The sequence below is a fragment of the Mytilus galloprovincialis genome, chromosome 12, assembly GCF_965363235.1.
Source record: "Mytilus galloprovincialis chromosome 12, xbMytGall1.hap1.1, whole genome shotgun sequence".
NCBI classification, from domain to species: domain Eukaryota; kingdom Metazoa; phylum Mollusca; class Bivalvia; order Mytilida; family Mytilidae; genus Mytilus; species Mytilus galloprovincialis.
In genome coordinates, this window is record NC_134849.1 from 55,166,468 (window position 1) to 55,188,006 (window position 21,539).

Consider the following 21,539-nt stretch of genomic DNA (forward strand, 5'->3'; position numbering starts at 1 on the left):
TTTGCATCGTTGCTTATCATTTATAACCTTTGTTGAAAGACTTAATCATTTTAGATAAGTTGTTTGAAAATATTGTTGGTTACAAACTTCCTTCTGTTGTTTGATTGAAAGCAGTCAATGGCGCTTTTCAAGGACAGCCAACGCTAATACTGTATATGGTTGGTAACAACATTGAATGATTGAGATGTTTATTGATATAAAAATAAAATATCTTGTATACATGTGCCCCATGTAAAAATTGTCGGATAAGAGGATGGTATCACGGTTTCGTATGCCATGGCAGTGAGTGACTGTTAAATGATACATATGTAACTGTCAGACAGAGTGTTCTGGTTAGTGTCGAAAAGAAAGCAGCGATTGAAAACAGAAATATGTTCATGCTAGGGCACATCATCATAATGGCGCTCATACCAATCTATTGTCATTTATTCGCCCGTCTTTGTACTTCTTCAAACAGTTACCAAATATTTGCAAAATCATTTTAAAAAAGCACCATATAGTTAAAGCGTAAACCCGTTAGTGATGGTCGTTTTCTATTCTCTTACATGTAGTGTACAGTTTTTCTCGTAGTGTGACAGTTTCAAACAAACCGAATTATTTCAAAAGTGAGATTTTTAATTGACATCCAAGTAAAATCAAGTTTGAATGATTTGTAACATATAAAACATTTCCAAAAGAAACACTGAATGACTGGTTGCTAAAAGTTAAAGAGCATGCAAAGCATTTGAGATAAATGTTTGTTTTTTTTTTTCTTATTCAGGTATGATAGTTGGAATTGTTGGATCAGTAATCATTATAATACTGATAACAGTTGTGATTATAGTTTTCATGTTTAGGAGGTAAGCATCATTGTGAATCGGCCTGATAAGGTGTCCACAGGGTTATTACCAACATGCGTATTAATTAGACTCGGGTACGCAATGATAATAATCTTCAGAATATAAAGTCTACACTTACAAAAACAAAAAGTATTCATACGACAACCATTCATTCAAACACACGTGCAACATGCTAAATATATAAAACATTTCACGGCATCAATATCAAAATAATATATCGCTTGCAAACCTTAAGTTTATAGTAATAACATCAAATGCAAAATATGTACAAAACGCAGGTTGCAACTGTTTGCGTGGTCTTTTCTTTTCATTTATACGAAGGTGTATTTTGAAGAACATGTGTATTGGTCACGGGACTATGTCATCCTGTTTATTTTGAGCCACTAATTATATCTCAATAATGTTAACACTGATTTAGTTTGGATCCTTTGTTTTTCGAAAGCATTCACTTTTTTGTTGCGTATATTTTCAAACAATAATTATTTTGAGGTTTTGATGGTAAAATGTCTTGCACACTCGTTAAAAAAATAAGATTTTTTTATTAAGATGGGGTTATCTGTTTCAGTCTTTTAATTTGTTATTTTAGGATACATTCAAGAAAACTTTTATCGTTGAGTACAATTGTTAATGATGAGCCAAGCACAAGTAGAATGGATAGTAATACAGCTACTGCGACGTATGAACAGTTAAATAAGACATATAAAGACAATATTACACATTGCCAATCTTATTATCAATTGATTGTACATGAAGCAGACAAAACCATCAAACACAACACCAGAATTTCAAGAGAGGAAGAAGGCAAATACGAATCAATCGAAGAACCAATTGAAAAATATAATAACGCATTAACTGCGGAATACGAACAGTTAGAACAGAATGAAACAGAGAAAACCACAAACGTGTATGATCCATTGCATTATACACCCGTAGAAGATTCTGATCCGACTAACGCCCGATCTAACACCATTGTTTCAAGAGAAGAAAAAAGAAAATATGAAAGAAGCCAAATCGAAAACGAAACAGATACAAACGTAGTTACTTTAGAATATGAACAACTTGATATTACCAAAACAGACACAAGCACAAAAACGTATGATCAGTTACATGTTACAAACACTGCAGGAAAACAAGCAACTAACGACCTCCCAAAACTTATTGTTTCAGGGGGGAAACATACGAATGATGAATCAACCAAAGATAAAAACGAATTTGATTCGAGAATAGTTCCTTCTGAATACGAACAATTAGATATTACAGACCTGGATAAAAGAACGAAAACATATGATCAGTTGCATTTTAAACATGCTGTGGTCACTGAGCCAACTGACGAACACTGTTACAATTAAATTTTAAGAGAATTACATGTACAATAGGGGACAAAAATAATATGAATACCAGTAAAGACTATTCTTATTATGAACAGTTAGAAGAAAGTGCAGATATATATAAAAGCACGAATTTGTATGACCAACTGCTTGTTGTACACGTGGAAGACTTGACTAATACTAAAGACCATCACGATATTATGACTTCAATAGAGGAACTAACTTGAAAAAAATGAATATTGTAACGCAAACAAATGACATTTAATCGATAGAAAAATATATCAAATCATAATTTTCTAGAGGTTAATTTAACTGGAATATCTTCGGAAATGGCGGATCCAAGGTCCTCAAACTTGAATTGCCACTATTGTTTTTTGTAGAAACAGTACATCAATTTTTGCTATTTCGTTAATTTTTTCGTGCGATTACGCCAAACCAATTGGCTCTCTTCTCGGCCGCTTTACCTCGCGAAAGCATGGCTTATAATTAAATATGTGTAACTACAATCATGTTCCATATTCACGAATGTCACAGACCGAATTTGACCATTTACAGGGTTTGAAATAACATGAGCAATAAGACATTCCGGAGTACCTTAGATCACCCGAAGTGTGTGGTTGAATTCGTGATGCATAGTCTTTAGTTTTCTATGTTGTGTCTTGTGTACTACTTTTTTGTCTGTCATTATGTTTCCTTTTGATTGTTAGCTATGGCTTATCAGTTTATTTTCTATCTATGAGTTCCTCTGATATCTTTCTTCTCTCTTTTTTCACAAGAGATCATATGTTTTAGAATTTAGTAACTCAAATGGCATCTTAAACTTAACTATTAATCAGTACACATCCATTTGTAACCTTCGATTGATTTAGTGTAAAGACGTCATAGACAGTCAGAGAAAAAAACATGACCTGTGCAATGCGAAGTATCGAAAGAATAATCAAAGGTCTAAATGCATTGTTGAATTAGTAACCTTTTGGAAAAAAATATTTAAAGGCTCGATAAGTTTACCCGGATACCAGGGCTCGGTGATCAACATCATCATACAAATGAGCATGTGCTATCCCGGTTAAAATCAGTATTTACAGGTATACCCAAACTTCATAACAAAATTATTGCATATATATATATATATATGTGTGTGTATCTAATTAAAAATAGTACCAGATACGTATACTAAATTAAATTTTGATCTTTGACATACTGTAAATACAAAAGCTGTATTAGGCCAAACGTTAAGGAATTTTTGTTCTTCAATTCTCTTTAACCTCGTACTTTATTTGGCCCTTTAAACAATTTTTGATTCCAGCGACACTGATGAGTTTTTTGAAGACGAAACGCGCATCTGGCGTAAATTTGAAATTTAATCCTGTTATTTTCGATGAGTTTACATACATCGTTTTCACTTCTTATATAATTAGACCGTATAGATGTTTACCTGTTGGAATAGCTTGACACTAGTAATTTTTGTAGCCCTTAATAGCTAAATTTTCGTTGTGAGCAAAGGCTCCGTGTTAAAGGCTCTACTTTGACCTATAATGGTTTACATTTTACAAATTGTGACATTGATGGAGAGTTGTCTCATTTGCACTCTTACCATTTCTTCGAATATCAATATAAAGTTTTTAAATGATCATTGTCCTAGCTGTACAACCAACACCGATGGCGATACATTAATAACCAATAATGCTGACATTTTTGTTTTTTTTATTCAAGACATTTAACGTTCATCTTTAAAACCATATATTTATCTTTTCTAGCGTGTAATATGTTTCCGAAAACATCGGTTGTAAACTGGAAATGTGTATTTTCTTCTTTTATACTTTTAATTTGTATTTTATATAGGCTTTTACAGCGTGACAAAATGTCTCCCAACTGTAATGGGGTAATAGTCAGTTCTCGTGTAAACCTGTCTAGAAATGATCAAATGTAAAATTAAAAACCAATTGTTCAGGGAATAATATTAATTGAAAGTCTACCACATTGATTTTTAAAGTAATTGAAAAGAAGCTAGTTCCGTTTTGCTCAAAGTTAAAATTGGCACCAAATCATAAGTGTCTTCATACTGGTGCGATATATAAATATATATATAAATATATAGATTCCGAGTACTTTTTCATGAAAACAGTGCAATAATATCTACTTCAATTTTCTCAATGCCACTTCCGATCGTCCTTATTCAAGGTCATATGTTATTCCAAGGCTTGTATTTCCTATCATGATTTTCTCGATAGAGGGTTGCTGCTCACAAGGAAGCTATTAAACCAAAAGTTGAAATCATTCCTCTGGAAATTTCATGGACGCCATCATTAGTTGGTTAACCCTAATGGATCACAGATGATATCGGATATGTTCCTAACTACAATCATGATCCCTCTTCACGAATGTCTCATACCGAATTAGACTATTTACCAGGTTTGTAATAATATGAGCAATACGACGGGTGCCATATGTGGAGCAGGATCTTTTTACCCTTCCGGAGCACCTTAGATCACCCAAAGTGTGTGGTGGGATTCGTGATGCATAGTCTTTAGTTTTCTATGTTGTGTCTTGTGTACTACTTTTTTGTCTGTCATTATGTTTCCTTTTCATTGTTAGCTATGGCGTTATCAGTTTATTTTCTATCTGTGAGTTCCTCTGATATCTTTCTTCTCTCTTTTTCGACAAGCGAGTTCCGGGAACAATTGAAAGTCTTTCCACATCGATTTTTAATGTAATTGAAAAGAAGCTAGTTCCGGTTTGCTCAAAGTTAAAATGGCACCAAATCATAAGTTTCTTCATACTGGTGCGATAAATAAAAAAGTTTTTATATAATTTTGAGTGAAATATGGGATATAATATGCTACTTCGGGTGTTGTAAATGTCTCTTCCGGTCTCATAGCTTGATAGCTTCTTTCACACTGATTCCCAAAATATATAGTTGTTATATACTTTTGCTTGTAAATCAGGGGATTATTGGCCACTTCCAGTTTATGGAAAGTCACTTGTAGTCTTTTATGATAATCTAACGTATTTAAATTACAAAATATATAGATTCCGAGTACTTTTTCATGAAAACAGTGCAAAAATATCTACTTCCGTTTTTCTCAATGCCACTTCCGATCGTCATTATTTAAGGTCATATGTCCCCCAACATTTTGTTAAAGGTCATATGGCTATATAACGAGCCAAGTTGAAGTAATACATTTGTAATCAATAAACCTGATAATTGGACATTACAGGGGCACTTACTCTTATGAGATGCCATCAGATTAAATGTAGCATATCTTCATTACAATTAAGCAAACATTTAGCGCTTCTTCTTTTGTGTATATCTTTAAATGTGCTGAAGAAAATGCCAAAACAAAGAAAAGTCCAAATTGAGAACTTGACCTTGACCGTTGACCTTGACCTCATTTTTTGAGTTAGGAGACAGGGGCCCCAGATAAATACATTCAAGGGTCATGCGGTTAACGATTTATGAGTTTAAAAAGTATACCAACAAGTTAATTTGGTAGAGGTAGATAACTCCTATAAAATTTCATCGAATCGCTGCGAACCAAATTGACCAAATATTCCTGAGGATGTAACAAACAAGTTGGAAAGAAAACCTTGTCGATATCTTTTTTTTTTTGTTACGAAGGAGGTGCAACATATTTAATAAACAGAGAATAGGGAGATAACTCAAACAAAAAAAATGTTCGGCTTATATATAAAAGAAGATGTGGTATGACTTTCAATGAGACAACTGTCCACAAGAGACCATAATAACAGAAATTTACCACTATAGATCACAACAATGGGCAAAGCCTATACTGCATAGTCAGCTATAAATGGCCCCGAAATGACAATGTAAAACAATTCAAACGAGAAAACTAACGGCCTTATTTATTTTAAAAAATGAACGAAAAACAAATATGTAACACATAAACAAACGACAACCACTGAATTACAGGATTTTGACTTGGGACAGGCACATACATACATAATGTGGCGGGGTAAAACATATTAATAATATAATAAAATTTCCAAAATCTTTGTCAAGTAGTTCCTGAAAAAATGCGACGAAAATATTCATAAGACGGACGGAATGACGGATGGATGGATGGATGGACTGACGGATGGACAGACAGATGTAAAACAGTATAATATTATCTCCTTTTTTAATGCGAGGGTTTAAAAATCACATGAATAACTGATGACCGGTACACCGCAAATGAATCCTGCATAATCAATAAATGAATGATTTTTTTTCTTGAGGGAAACAAAATTTGTCTTCTTTTAAAACCGTAACATATAAGATGCATTTATGTTAATCTTCATCAAACTGATACAGGTAAGTACTTTGGGTATTAATATTGCCTTTATGATATATGTGAACTCTTCTACCAAATCCAACGATTGACTCAAAATGTATTCAGTCTTATGCCCGTCCATATTGACCACAGTGCTTATAAGAAACATGATGTATTTTTGTGTAATAAGATTGCAAGAAACGGTCAACCTTGACCTTCTGATCCATATTAGCACATTGATTCAACGGATATATGCAAAACAGCAAATTTGACATTTGTAAAATCTTCTCACTTTTACTCTCATATTTGGCAATTCGGTGACTGATAGATAGAGGATTATTGCATGCAGTGCTAGCATTTGTTTAGAAAACAAGTTTATTAATTTAGTTATTGGTTAAAACAAATATAAATCTTGATCAAATCAAGTGCACCTTCAAGGGTGAGCTCGACTTTAGTGACTCATCATGAGGTTATTTGGAATTTAAAGTTTTTGTAAACAATAAACGCTAGCACATCATAGAAAAGCAAGTGAGTAAACTATGTTTAAAATTTTATAACAAAAATCTATGTATTAAAATCTGTGGATTTTCTATAAAACTGTTGGTTTATATGACACAAAGTCCCCTTTTTCTGTTAAATGCAACGAAACATTAAATATAATGCTTGGTACGAAGTTTCCCCTTGGTACTATTATTCATTATATTTGTGGTTTTGATAATATTGCAGTTTGAAAAGTTCGGAATTAACTGGCTACAGAAGGGGTCATAAACCTTAAATAATAATCAGTGTTAATAAATATATGGATTGTCATCAGGTGTTAGTAAGTGACCCACCTCGGGGTGCGGCATGTCTGGATAAGAAACATTTCCTGCCTCCAGCTGTCGGTGTTTCTTATCCATTTACATAAAAGCTCCTTTGTTCTATCAGGGATGATCGGAGCCGGATCATCCCTATCAGATCACCCTAGCTTGAGTTTCGTTGTTTTGCATACTTTCTTTTGTTCTGTAATATTTTTGCGGGAATGTCAAATCCACTATAAAACTTAGAATTATTTAAACGGAAAAGACTATCTATCAAAATTTATGTAGACAAAATCCAGTGTCTATTCAATCTCAATACCTTTAGCATATCAACCCAAAACAAAAACCCCTACACCAGGACGACTGGATACATGTACCAACTAACAATAATTTAACATACTTAAAGGGAGCAAGATATTTCATAAGTAGGGCGATTTGGCAGACAAGTATTCAGTGGGGTTTTAAACTTTTTCTTGTTTAGTGGAAAATAATATGATGCATACACACATATTATTGTTATGTAATACCTTTCTTTTTTAACGTGAAGTATAATAAACGAATTTATCAAAGCTAGCAGAACATTTTTTTCTTAGATATTAGAAGATGTGGTTAGAGGGCAAATGCGACAACTCTCCATCCAAGTCACAATGTATAAAAAATAATTACATTAGATGACTGTATGCTTCATTTTGATACGTTAATCTGATTGGCTAACTGTAATCTCGCGTTTTTCCTTAATCAAATTCATTTCACTTCTACAATAAAGTGCACAGGTAAATAAAAGAAAAAACTTGATATTAATCGTGTTTTCATGATCATAGCGACAAAAATGTAATTATATTATTAAGTATTGAATGCTTCTTTAAGTAATTTCATAGGGTTGTAAAAACGTTTAACGTGCGCACATTTTAAGGATGAAGGGCTTCCGCGCTTCATACAAAATGTACTTCGGTCAACGCTTTTACACCCCAATGAATTTACAAAAAGAAGCATTCAATTCTTAAGTAAACAATTAAATATTAAGTCATAGAACGGCCTTCAATACGGAGCCATGGAACGTTTAACTTCTTACACAAATCTAAAATAAATTACCAAGTCCCCTTGGCAATATCTTTGAACTGATAATTTTTAGAGGTATTTCAACATGTTCAAAAGTGATAAAAATAAACCCTGTTTAACTTCACTAGATATCACGCAATGTGAAGTGCAATATCCGGATGAACACTTTAGTTACAATGCAATTGTGTGTATTTACATATTTACATGTACTTCCTTAATGTTGTGGCTGAAAATGTAGTTTTTAATTAATGAATTCGTAAACATGACTTTATTATTGAAATTCGTTGCAGAATATTCCCGTTTGATCATTGGAATATTAGCACTCTCTGCAATCTGTAATTGCGATAAAGGTAAATACAATAGAAATACAGAGGCTGATATACTAAAGGGACATTTAAACTCATTAGTCGAAAATAAGTCCGAGAATAATTAGATGTCCAACGGCTGTTTTTTCCTGACAAGCTTGGACCGTGCTTGTCTGGCAAACAGCCGTTGGAAGTCAGAGTATTAAAGGACTAGTCAAAAATTAATTGAATATTTTTAGGCTAAATCAGAAACGTACAACATCACACAGTAGTACCTCAAACACAACATATAACACTACAGAATGAGCAACAAAAACCCCACCAAACACTGGGGACTCATGTGCTCCGTAAGGCTAAATAAAATCAGCTCCATGTGTGGCAGCCGTCGTGTTTCTCATATTATTAAAAATCAGGTAATATTATAAGGCTTATTCGGTAACTCACATTCGGGAAAGGGGACTATATTGTAGTTTCAACTTTAATTAGAAACATATCCGATATCATCTGTCAAAACGGATATTGCAACTCGTGGAGGAGACTGCAAAACTTAAACGAATGGAGAAGTTCAACTTCACAACTTGGAACTCTGTGTTTAAAAGCTTCCTTGTGAGCATTTTTTTTTGTCTTTAAGTTTTGTTTTCAACCGACTACCAATGTGTAAGTCAAGATATAAAGCCGACTTAACATTTATTGTATATGTTGTAATCTGTATAACAAGTTCGGTGGAAAAGATCACCAAATATCTCCAGATTATTTTAATTTCATTATACAATTTAGTTTATCAGTAGCCGTACAAACATTGGTTTGATTCATCAATAAGACAGATTTCCACTAGAGACAATAGTATAATATGCCATAGAAGTTTGCATCAATAGGCCGCAATTTGTATCGGAAAAGATCTTTTTGATTTAATCGTCAAGTCTAAATTTAATATAAAAAAAAAAATAGATTGATTTTCTTAAGAAAAAGAAGGCTGTATATTGCTTGGGATTTAACCAGTATAGCTGAATATTATATGCATTTAAATTAAAAACAGATATAACAAAATTTAACAGACTTCTTTAATTTGATTTCCAGATTTTAATTTAACATTTCACAATGAAAGCAAAACATGGTCGGAAGTCAAAGACTTTTGTTTTGTGAATGGTGGGATTCTAGAGGCAGACGAAACCGTCATAAGAAATCATAAGAAAGAACAAGTCAAAATATGGCTCGGTGCTTACAGCTTGATTACTCCATGGGCCGGTGGGTTTGGTAAGTCTATTTGTAAGAAACTATAGCGAATTGACTTAATGACCAACCTGTACGCGGCTTAGTAAAAAAAAATGAGTAGATGCTGTAGATACTAGTTTATCAAACTACTGCCAGTTAAGTCATTTTCAGCATTGTATTGCGGAATACTACAGTCTTGACATACAAAGGACAAGTCCGAACCAAACAAAAGAGTACAATTTAAAAGCAGAATTAGGCTGTTATTTTTGGAATGCGGATTATAGAAATAAATCAATAGAATTTGAACTGCAGACTAAGGAAGAATGTCAGATTCGTTGTCCACGGTCAAAGTATGAGTTTTTTGTCTTCCAGGTAATTTGATTATTATACTTCTGAATCATGTCAAAATCCCAAATTTGAATTGGCTAATACGAGGGAGATAATTCAGCCTATCCAATGACAAACACTCTAATTCTTTCATGAAGACGCTTGATCAATTGTGCGCTTGACGTGATAGTCCATTACTTTAAATTTGAACTAATGACACAACATTCAGTATTATAAATAAAATAACACATAGCTGAGTTAAGGATTGAGCAGATTATTACTTCTCAAAAATAGCATTGGTTTTGCCACGGTTGACAAACGATCTGCTCTATATCCACCTCTCGTCAGTAGTTTCAAATTCATTAATCGATTTAAACGATTTAAAGGAAGAAAACAAATTAAACAAACGCTCACAAGGAAGCGAGATCGAGCACTGTTACACATCACAATTGATACGTTATTCTCGTGCTTGTTCACACTATACGGACTTCATATACAGGAGTGTGCTCCTTACGCAGAAACTGCTCCAACAAAGTTATGAGGAGGACAGACTAAAATTGACACTTCGTAAATTTTATGGACACCATCACGAATTGGTGGATCCATACGATGTGTCTTTAACCAAACTAGCTAAGGACATTTTTACCACATGGTAGATTGTGGTTTGTCATTATGTCGTCTAATCTTTTAATTACCAAACGTGATTTATTCCCGATTGTGACTGTTTTGCTGAGTGTGAATTCCCATTACTATAAGACGTGTTACGGTACTTGTCTATCCCAAATTCATGTATTTAGTTTAAATGTTTAATGTTATATTTGTATTTCTCATCGGATTGTGTCAAATGTGTTGACGTCGTTTCTATTATATTTATGTGTTATGGTAAAGAAAATTAATCACCGCATTCATTTATCAGATTTGATTTTGTTCAACGTAATCAGTACGATATTTTACGTTTGAAGTTAGATTCAAAACAAACCGGACATAACTTTATAATATAGTTAATTGCTACCTTAGTTTGCTATTAATAAGTATTGAAATATGCATTGTTATTAAATGCAATATCAGTATTTAGTTCAAATATGACTTCTTTTTTCATTTTTTAATGATCTGTTTTACATATTCTAATGACGTCATTTTTTGTCATTTTTTACAATTTCAAATATGACGTCACTTGGCGTTAAGGATTAACCTTATTCGGATGTGTCTACATTTTGTGTTGCAAATGTCTGGTTATGTAATGTATTTCAGTTGTTTCCTGTAATTAGTTAATAATTCAGTTTTATCATGTACATCTTTTGAACAGTATTTTTTTATAAATTTACTGTTTGCAAAAGTATAAATTATTCTAAATAATAGGAATGTTCTGGTAACTAACAGAAAACCCTGGCCGTTTTTCGCACAACTTTTTTGATCTTTTGGTTCTCGATGCTGTTCGACTTTGTGCTTGTTTCGGCTTTCAAACTTTTGTATCTGGGCGTCACTAGTAGATCTTGTATGAACAAAATGCACTTCTGGCGTATTAACATTTTGAACTTGTTGCCTTTTGTTGGCTGTTGTTCGTGTGTTTCTTTGTCAATTGTGTTCTCCATTTTATTTATATTGTAGTCCTGTGGTGTTGAGTTGTCATTTTAATGTTATATTTCACATTGCTATAAAAGAGGGAGGTTTGGCATGCCACAAAACCAGGTTCAACCCACCATTTTTTCCTTTAAAAATGTCCTGTACCAAGTCAGGAATATGGCCATTGTTATATTATAGTTCGTTTCTGTATGTGTTATATTTTAACGTTGCGTCGTTTGTTTTCTCTTATTTTTGAGTGTAAATTCACATTGTGATAAGACGTGTCACGGTACTTGTCTATCCCAAATTCATGTATTTGGTTTTGATGTTATATTTCTTATTCTGTGGGATTTTGTCTGATGATTGGTCTGTTTCTGTGTGTGTTACATTGTAGTGTTGTGTCGTTGTTCTCCTCTTATATTTAATGCGTTTCCCTCAGTTTTAGTTTGTTTGGCTTTCCATTTTGTGTTACATGTGTACATGTAGCTGTCAAGCACTACAAGCAGTTTTCGTATGAAATGGACCACGTTGAAGTTTGTTCATTATTCACTCTTCAAAGTAAAGTAATGAATACTGAATAAAATTTGTAGTTGATATTTCAGTACCCTAGTTGACAAGTGAGTAATAAACTATATCATTATTTATAATCGTCGAATTTTGAATAACGAAAAATCAAAAGTGGACGTAATTACCAACAATGATTACTTCAGCGCAGTTGTAATAGTAATCTTATATTAATTCAAAAGTATTCTTATTTCAGTCTCATGAACCTCAATTTTATATCTGATAGGTTTTTTTAAACCTTTCCTTGCCAAGCATATATATATATATATATGAATTTTTATTTATTTTTGTTTTTGTTTATTTTTCAAATAATTTACATTATTGCAATGTTAAACTATTAAGTTTTACCCAACTTATATATGTTACAGGCATTTTCTAAAATTTGGCATTTTGTAAAATGACTGAATTTTCAGGCATTTATTAAATGCATAATCTTGACAGGCATTATACAAAATGACTCAAAATACCTAGTCGTTTTGTAAAATGACTGATATTTTGAAGAAAAATTTAACAAATTGCCTGTTGAGTTTCAGGCAATTTGTAGAAGATGGATATCAGTGACAAAAGTGGAAAAAAACACAATATCTTTCAAAGAAAATAACTAATGGTTCGGTAGAATAAAATTTATTCTCCAAAAACCAGATGTGAAGGATTAAGATATGTTCTTTTTAGGACAACTACGTTATGTACGTTCAGATACCAGTATTGAATTTATGATTTTTTTTGTCAAAATGACAGAAGTACAAGTTGTTCTGTCAAAAGAACAAAATTTACAATCAAATTTTTAGCAAATCTAAATTCAAAACAGTAAAGTGAAACATATGGAGCAGAGAAAAAAGAGGTTTCTTTTAAATTGACTGATTGCTGATTGTTTCCTCTAAGTCGCGAATATGTCATGCATTTTTGAGACGTGAATAAATTTGGTTATAATTCGTATAGGGTATTTCTGCATTGGATTGACATGGATAAAGGACAGAAATTTAGATGGCAGCTTGCAATTGAAATGAAGGTGTTTTGGACAGGGACAGAAAAATACCCCTGCAGAACAGCCATGTAGTTCTAAACATGCAGAAAGTGTTAGATTTAGAGATATATGAAACAAAAAACTGCATTTACCCCTATGTTCTATTTATAGCCATGTTTGCCATGTTGTTTGGCTGCCGGGTTCATGGCACAGATTTTTAAATAGATACTCTAATGATGATTGTGGTCAAGTTTGATTAAATTTGATCTAGTAGTTCCATAAGAGAAAATGTTTGTAAAAGGTTAGGACGACGACGGAAGACAGCTGCCAAGTGATGAGAAAAGCTTACTTGACCCATTTGATCAGGTGAGCAAAAATTGACAAATAACAGTACATTGATCTGATAAGCGTCTCCTGCTTAAGAGGCACCACCCGTCATGGGCAGTGATAAAACCCGATTTTAACGCCAATGTATTTGCAAAAAATCAGGACAAATATTGGGTACAGTTCTGTTATCCAAACATTTTGAAAAATAATTAAAAAAAAATTGTCAAGTTCTGTGCTTGTGTGAATTTGGAAAAATTCAGTTAAATTTATTCTTAATTATTTAAGCTCTTCTTTCTTTTTTAATTCAGTAATTATCATAAATAAAACTGCTCTGGTGTTCAAAGCTCTCACATAAACTCATCATATATACCAGGATTAAATTTTGTATTTACGCCAGACGCGCGTTTCGTCATAAAGACTCATCAGTGACGCTCAAATCCAAAAGAGTTAAAAAGGCCAAATAAAGTACGAAGTTGAAGAGCATTGAAGACCAAAATTCATAAATATTTTGCCAAATACAGCTTAGGTAATCTATTCCTGAGGTAGAAAAGCCTTAGTATTTCAAAAATTCAAACTTTTCTAAACAGTTAATTTATAATTATGAACATATCAATGATGATTGTCAGCACAGAAGTTGTTTTTTCTTCATTTTATTCTATTAAATAATTTCAGGCATTTTGTAAAATGCCTTTCAATTTTTCCAGGCATTTTGCAAAATGTCTAAAAAAAATTAGCCATTATGTGTAATGACTGAATCTTGCAAGCATTTCAGAAAATGCCCAAAGTTTTCAGGCATTTTTCAAAATGCCTAAATTTAGAAAATGCCTGTTACATATACAAAATGATATGTTTTCCATTGATTGACATACTGTTGAGGAAATTAAGGTTTTTATTCTACAATATACTACTTGTTGGTTGTGCTGCTATCGAATCTTTCAACTGTTTGAAGATAATAACATCAATTTCCTTTTTTCTTTTTATCCTTGGTAGAAAACGTAGAACCAGATACTACAAAAGCAACTATTATGAAAAATTGTGTTGTCGTTGAATGTCGGGATAAAAATCGCATTTTAAGCCCAGCCAGCTGTGATGCGCAGTCTGAAGCCCAATGTGGTAATTGTTGTTGATATATGGTTAAAGTGTATGAAATTTATAATGTTATGATAAATTAAGGATAATTAGTTAAAATAACGCGTAGATGCTAACATAAAAATATGTCATTAACTACGAAAATAAGATATTATGGAAACATTGCAGTAAGAATAAGAATCGCCAATATAGATCAGTAAAACTGATCTCTTTTCTACATAACAAACAAAGGTATAAAAATACGAAACATAAAATCTAGAGATTAAAACATGTAGCAACAATGAGCTCTATCACCTCAAGGATGAGCATACATGTATGTGTCTGCTGTTGAACAGTAATCAGTTGTCGTCAGTTTTTGCTTAGTTTGTAACAGTAACCATATCTGAAATTAATTAACACAATGATTGAGTTTCAGAAAACATGGAAGAGAAATCCACTTCAAATTTTTGCAACGCAACTAAATTCTGTGAGAATAAAGACAGCTTCATAAAATGGGACCCAACTTTTTCATGTACAAAGTCTCATGAAAATTTTCACCAGAAGAAACACTGGACAAGTATAAAGCGTTCACACCAAATGTCCCGTTTAACAGCTTATGGTAAATAAAGAGTAGAATAGTGAAAAAATTATCAAATAAAATGTCTATAAATTGACAATGTCTGACTATTTTTTTTCAAATGAAACTTTAAGACCCCGTTTACACTATAAAAAAAGATCATTCCACATCTTTACTGAGATGGATCTTTCGTCTAATGTAAACGGGAAAGATCGATCTTCAAACGGACTTAAAAAGTCTACCTCCAGAGGTGGTTTTAAAAAGATCGATCTTATGTGAATCTATCTTTATTTTAGTGTAAACGCTTAGATTGATCGCGATCGATCTTTTTTTCAGGTGGATGTTATATTTAGATAATATGAAAATAAATCTACGCATGTTTGGCGGCAAAAACACACGTGTTTCAAAACAATGGATGGAATAAGAAAAGTAAACATAGATTCCGCAGTTTTGGGATTATCTTCTAAATCGATGAGTTCTATTTCTTTGCTGCAAATCCTCATTTTCAAACGCATTGACAGTTCGTTTTTTAGCGATTGTCTACACACCTATCTATCTTTAATGACTTGTGATGTATAAACCAAAATGATAATTGATAAATCCATACGAAATCCCAATGAGCAAACTATTTTGTACATCATTTTGCAGTGAGTGCGAGATGCAGAATTTCCTTTAATATTCTACGTTTAGGGTTATTTGTTAACGAAATATAAGCTAATAAGTCAGACCGGTTCTTTTTACGCTGTAGTGTCAACTTTACAAGCGCACTGGATTGCTTGTGCAATGTAAATGCAAACTGATCTTTTTTAAGATCGATTCAAATAAAGGTCGATTCAATTTCACACAAGTTTAAACGGGGTCTAAGAAAACAAAAAACTGTCATATCTTGATACAGCCTCTTTGATCTCGTGTTAGCCTCGGGTGTTTCGCACCGCGGTCAGGTCGAACCAAAGACTTGAAATTTTAAAACGTTTATTTGCTTCTGCTCCGCTACACTCGCGACATATACCAAAAAAGGTATATTATTTCAAAAGGACATTTAAATTTATCAGTCAACGACAAATTCACAACGTCATGGCTAAAAATGAAAAACAAACGAAAAGACTTAAAACAATCTACAAAAAACAACATACACAGCTACGACATATTTTTAAAACAGCATACGTGTACCTTTTTTTAAATAGAAAAAAACATACAGATGAACGCTCTGTGGAATTTTTTAATTATTTGTTTATGTACTGAACATGCTGAATCCGAATGAAAAAATTCCAACTGATCGGTTAGCATACGTTCAATCAGACTATGATATTGTCATTTCAAAATGTTTTAAATTCATTTTATTTCATTTACTATACGGTCGTAAATACAAGACATGAAAAGGCCTTCTCCCCTTATATCAATCCTGTGACTTTTTTTGTTGTTGTTCTGCTTTTTTTAGGGGGGACTATTTCCATTATTTTTTTTATTTTTTTATATATGTTCATATATGGAAAAGTTCCTATAACGGAAGTTTTAACAAGTTATAATGTATACTTCAGATGAGAATATAACATTGATGCCGTTAAAGTGTAGAGGAATTAAAACGTCAGAAGACCTGAATAAGTTTGCTGAATCATCATTTGTTAGCTGTAAAGAGTTTATGATATTTTATTGTAGATATAGTACGGTTATTTTTTAATAATTCAGATAACAACTGTGAAAGTTGACAACCAAGCATTGAACCGTAAAATAATACATTACTGAGTTTACTTAAAAGAGGGAAAAAGATACCAGTGGGAAATTCAAACTCATAGGTCGAAAATAAACTGACAACGCCGTGGCTTGAAAAACAAAAGACAAACAGACACATAATAATACGCAAGATATAACACAGAAAACTAAAGACTAAGCAACACGAATCCTACCAAAAAACTTGGGGTGATCTGTGGTGCTCCATTAAAGTAAGCAGTTATTACAAACCTGGTATATAGTTTACTTCCGTAGGTCACATACAAAATTATTTGCCAATATTTGACATCATAATTATTGTAACTAGAATACAGGCACTAAAATCGAAGGCAGATGACTTAGATTATTAAAAATAAATCTAAATTTTATTTGGTAAATGATAACGTACATGCATTAATAACTGTTACAGATGACAAGGGTAAAACATATTTGTTTTTTCTGTGCTATAATCTGGATAATGCACAGCTAAGGTGTGCATTAACTACTACAGATATACTGCAGAGTTCAAGGGTACATTTACCTTTAGGGGCGGAGCCTGGATTTTGAAAGGGGTGTTATTCCATTTTTTTTTAATATATCATGTTTAATTTTAGAATCACGTGTAGCGAGTCTAAAATTATTTTTTGACGATTTTATGCTAAAACAAGATATGTTTTCCAATCAAACGGTGGACCATATAATATTTTATTGTATTTTTTGTACAATGTTAATCTGAAATCAGTGTTTCACAATCAACCAGCTGCAGATCAATAAGATTTTGTTTAGATGCGACATGTCTTAAAAAACTAATAACGTAGAAAAAAGTTTGGGAGCGGTAGGGGGCAGGGAGGGGAAGTTAAACATTTTTTTTCTGTTTCCTTTATATCTTTAATTTAGGTGCATCGCCACATGGGTAGGTCAACTAAACATATAAATAACATTAGGATAGTCGACCTTCCTACGTCGTTCGGGTTAATAAGAGTCACCCGAGCTGCGCAGATTAAATGCTATATACCGATTTGCTTGGTCAATAACTATACGTCACTCGGGTTAAAGGGTCATCTAGTGCTGTGCAGATTAAATGATATATACCGACTTTCTTGGTCAATAACTATAATATGTAGAATATGTAAATGGTCTATTTTTTGTCACGGGTTGAATTGCTCAAATCCATCTGGACTCAATTTTGGGATTATTAGATTGTTTCCGTTTGCATTTCAGAAAGTTGTGGTGCATTATTTGTTGACATTTCTTTTTGGTTAATTTATGTACGTTGCTGTTTTTGGATGTGTTTTTGGTTTTAGCCATGTTTTTACTGAACCAAACGAATAAGGGCAGTTTCCAGTTTTATATGGACAGAGGAATCAAAACTAAACTGTTTCCTTGTTGTGTCTCTTCTAAATTTTTTTTTAGAGGATTGTACATCATATCCCAACTTTCTCTCCTGTCTCTAAAAAAAAAGTATAACAAAAATCCCGAACTCCGAGGAAAATTCAAAACGGTAAGTCCCTTATCAACTGAATGGCAAATCATAATTATTGGAATATAAAAATGTATTTATCGATGAATTTTATTTTTATTTTGTTACTGCATTCGTTTGACATGTGAATGGTTTAGCACATTTATCTACATGGATTAACTGTATGACGTAATTTACACACAGGGTCACGCCCATTGATAAACAGCGCATCCAATGAATCACCAGGGCGAATAGAAAAGAGTAACACAATCTTAATTTTAGACATTCTTTACGACTCTAATTACATGTTGGTATATTCAGCAAGTTGTTTTTGGATTAACATCTGTACTTTCTGTCAAGGAAAAATAACATCCAAAATGTTGTGCACATTGAATACCCGTCATATATAAAAGTGTTAATTTCAAAGTGTGCAGCACGTGTTGAGGTTATTGTAAAAACACCCCCCAAAAAAATACAGGCATTCCTTATAATTACAAGTACATGTATATTCTAAATTCTAAGGGAGAAAATCCTGAAAATCACATACTGATCCGTCTTTGTACTTATTCATACAGTTTCCAGAAAATCTTATATTATCTCATCTAATATATCATTATTTAGATGTTTGGTTTTCAGGAGCTATAGCTGGAACTACTTTATTAGCCATTGTTGTTGGATTAATGATTTTTGTGTTTAGACGAAGGTTAGTCAACTACGATTTGCTTAATCATAATTATATATATTTTTTTTCAACATAACAAAACATTGAATGCTTTACAATTATAACACATACGAAATATTAGCAGGTATGTTATAATTTAGGGAGGTACAAAATTATGACTGTTATGAACTTGAAAGTCGACTCATATTTCAAGGCTGAGCTGATGCGATGCCTGCTTGAATTTTAATCATCACTTGCTTTTATTTCTAATTGTGTTTCCAAAAATACCATTCATTTAATATATAAGTTGATTTTTTTAAATACGGGTAACATTCTATAAACATTTTAATTCTAAAAGCAAAGCTTTATAAACAAACCACCTCATCTGGCATTGTGTACATAGTGATATACCACTTGTTTTTTCCCATGTGAATCAAATGTATCGTGTATAGAATATATACAATGAGAATACAATATAAAGTTTACATTAAAAGGTCATTAAGATGATGCATGTAAAATGTGCTTGCAAACTCTTTTGTTGTTGTTTTTGCAGATCGGCTAAAACAACATCGAATCTTAAACACGATGAGCATAGACCTATTAATACAAAAGATATTAGAAATGTAAATAACCAAAATCGTTATTCCTACAGTGAGGTAAAAGTGGAGGGTAGCAACCAACACGATAATATGAACGATGAAGGGGACGATCAATACACGACAGGGCCATCAGATGTATATGATCATTTGAATGAAAAAAAGAACAAAAAAATGAAAACAGAGAACTCACATGCTATATATGATCACTCTATTGGAGACAATGCTGAATCTGATTACGACATTACCAAACATGTAGTACCGACAAACCCGGAATACCAAGAAGTACGAATTGGCAGTGAACAGGGAAGCCAGAGAGAGAAACTCTAACTTTTGCTCGTACTGTCATGCATTAACATGGACTTTGAAATCCGTTTCTTGCTTTTGAAGGTTTAGTAACTATCCCATGAATCACATTTTATTTAAATGTGTGAAGCACATAAATATTTAGACATTTAATTAATTAGAAAAAGTGCATAATGTCAATTACTGTGGTGTCTTATATACAAACAAAATCATTATTTTAACAAGTAAATTGACATAACTATGTTGACTAGTGGAATAGTTGTCCGACAGTTTTTTAAAACAGTGCTTTGTTGATGTTTTTTTTGTATTTGTATATTTTTATTTGCATGCATATGAACACAAATACAGAAACTGTTACTTTTTTGTAACCTAATAAATGTACATATTTTGCATTCTTTGTTTTTTCCGATAAGCCATATCTATTAGGTCATCATAAATGCGTTAATGCGTTTTGTATACAGTTGTTTGTCTTTTATTCTTTATCTTTATCTTATTGTCACCGTTCAGCCTTCAACAATCAGTAAGACATGTACCGTATAGTCAGCTATAACGGCCAAGAAACAATGAACAGGTATTGTCTTTATCCTGCAATTAATTTTGTTTATTGTTTTTGCTTTGAAATACAGAAAAAAACTCACATTTAATTCATTTATTTTCGATTTAAAATCCTTTGAAGCCCGCGTGAAAATGTTAATAATGACCGATACGCCGAAAAAAAAATATCGCATGATAAATAATAATATATCGCCCAAAGTTAAAAATTATTTATTTAACACAACAACTCATTTCAAAAGTAAAAAGAAATATCAAAACATTTGGTCAATGTCAGGAAAATATAATTTAAATCTTATATATTAGATAAGATTTAAATAGCTATCAATGATCTAATGAATCATGTTTGTCCGACTTATGACAAAAGCCTTCAGAATTTCGAACTGTTCATGCATTCATTGAATATTGACATTGCTGTTTTGGTGATTTAGCGATGTACTCATTCAAGTTTTAACTTTGAAGATTGACGCGGTAAAAAAAATGAATTTAAATTTTTCTGCTGTTCATGTTTGTCGTATTGCGGATCGGAGACATGAACATGTACATACGGAGCAACACGTCATTCCGATTTCATGCGAAAGTATATATACAACATTCGTCAACAGCAAAACACACAAATAGTCCGGTAGCAAGCGGAGCTTAAAAGCGATTATATGTATAGTATACAAATACAAGCAAACTATTTCTGTTATGTTGTTAATATTTGGGACACCCAACTGCAGTTTAAAAAATAATAAAATTGAGAATGGAAATTGGGAATATGGCTAAGTGACAATAACCCAACCAAAAAGCATCCACACAGTAAGAACAAACAAACCCTGCAATAAATACAAAATTAAGAAGTGTGGTATGAATGTCAATCATACCACCAGAGACCAAACCACATTGAACTTAACAACTTAAGCTCAGCGTATGTACTTTAACAATAAGCCTAGTTAACTTATTACAGCCCCGAAATGAAAAATTAAACGACAAATTTAAAGTCCTGATTTACCTCCATCATGAAACAGGATTCGTACTTACAGGACGGACAAAATCACAAGAATCAAATTCA

At 32.5% G+C, this 21,539-nt stretch overlaps 1 protein-coding gene across 4 annotated transcripts; it reads left to right on the forward strand.

Annotated features, from left to right (window-relative positions):
- The first annotated feature begins 8,470 nt into the window (after positions 1–8,470).
- Positions 8,471–20,321, forward strand: LOC143054275 (uncharacterized). Of its 4 annotated transcripts, none has more exons than XM_076227227.1 (5): positions 14,507–14,672; positions 15,064–15,246; positions 16,743–16,865; positions 19,007–19,073; positions 19,585–20,321. In XM_076227227.1, the coding sequence occupies exons 1-5, from the start codon at positions 14,585–14,587 to the stop codon at positions 19,955–19,957; spliced, it is 834 nt and encodes a 277-aa protein (XP_076083342.1). In that variant the 5' UTR covers positions 14,507–14,584; the 3' UTR covers positions 19,958–20,321. The 4 variants fall into 4 exon arrangements, with proteins under 4 accessions (XP_076083346.1, XP_076083342.1, XP_076083345.1 ...); XM_076227230.1 differs by having other exon boundaries at positions 19,684–20,321; XM_076227231.1 differs by lacking the exons at positions 14,507–14,672; positions 15,064–15,246; positions 16,743–16,865 and adding exons at positions 8,471–8,647; positions 9,680–9,856 and having other exon boundaries at positions 19,684–20,321.
- The last annotated feature ends 1,218 nt before the right edge of the window (positions 20,322–21,539 follow it).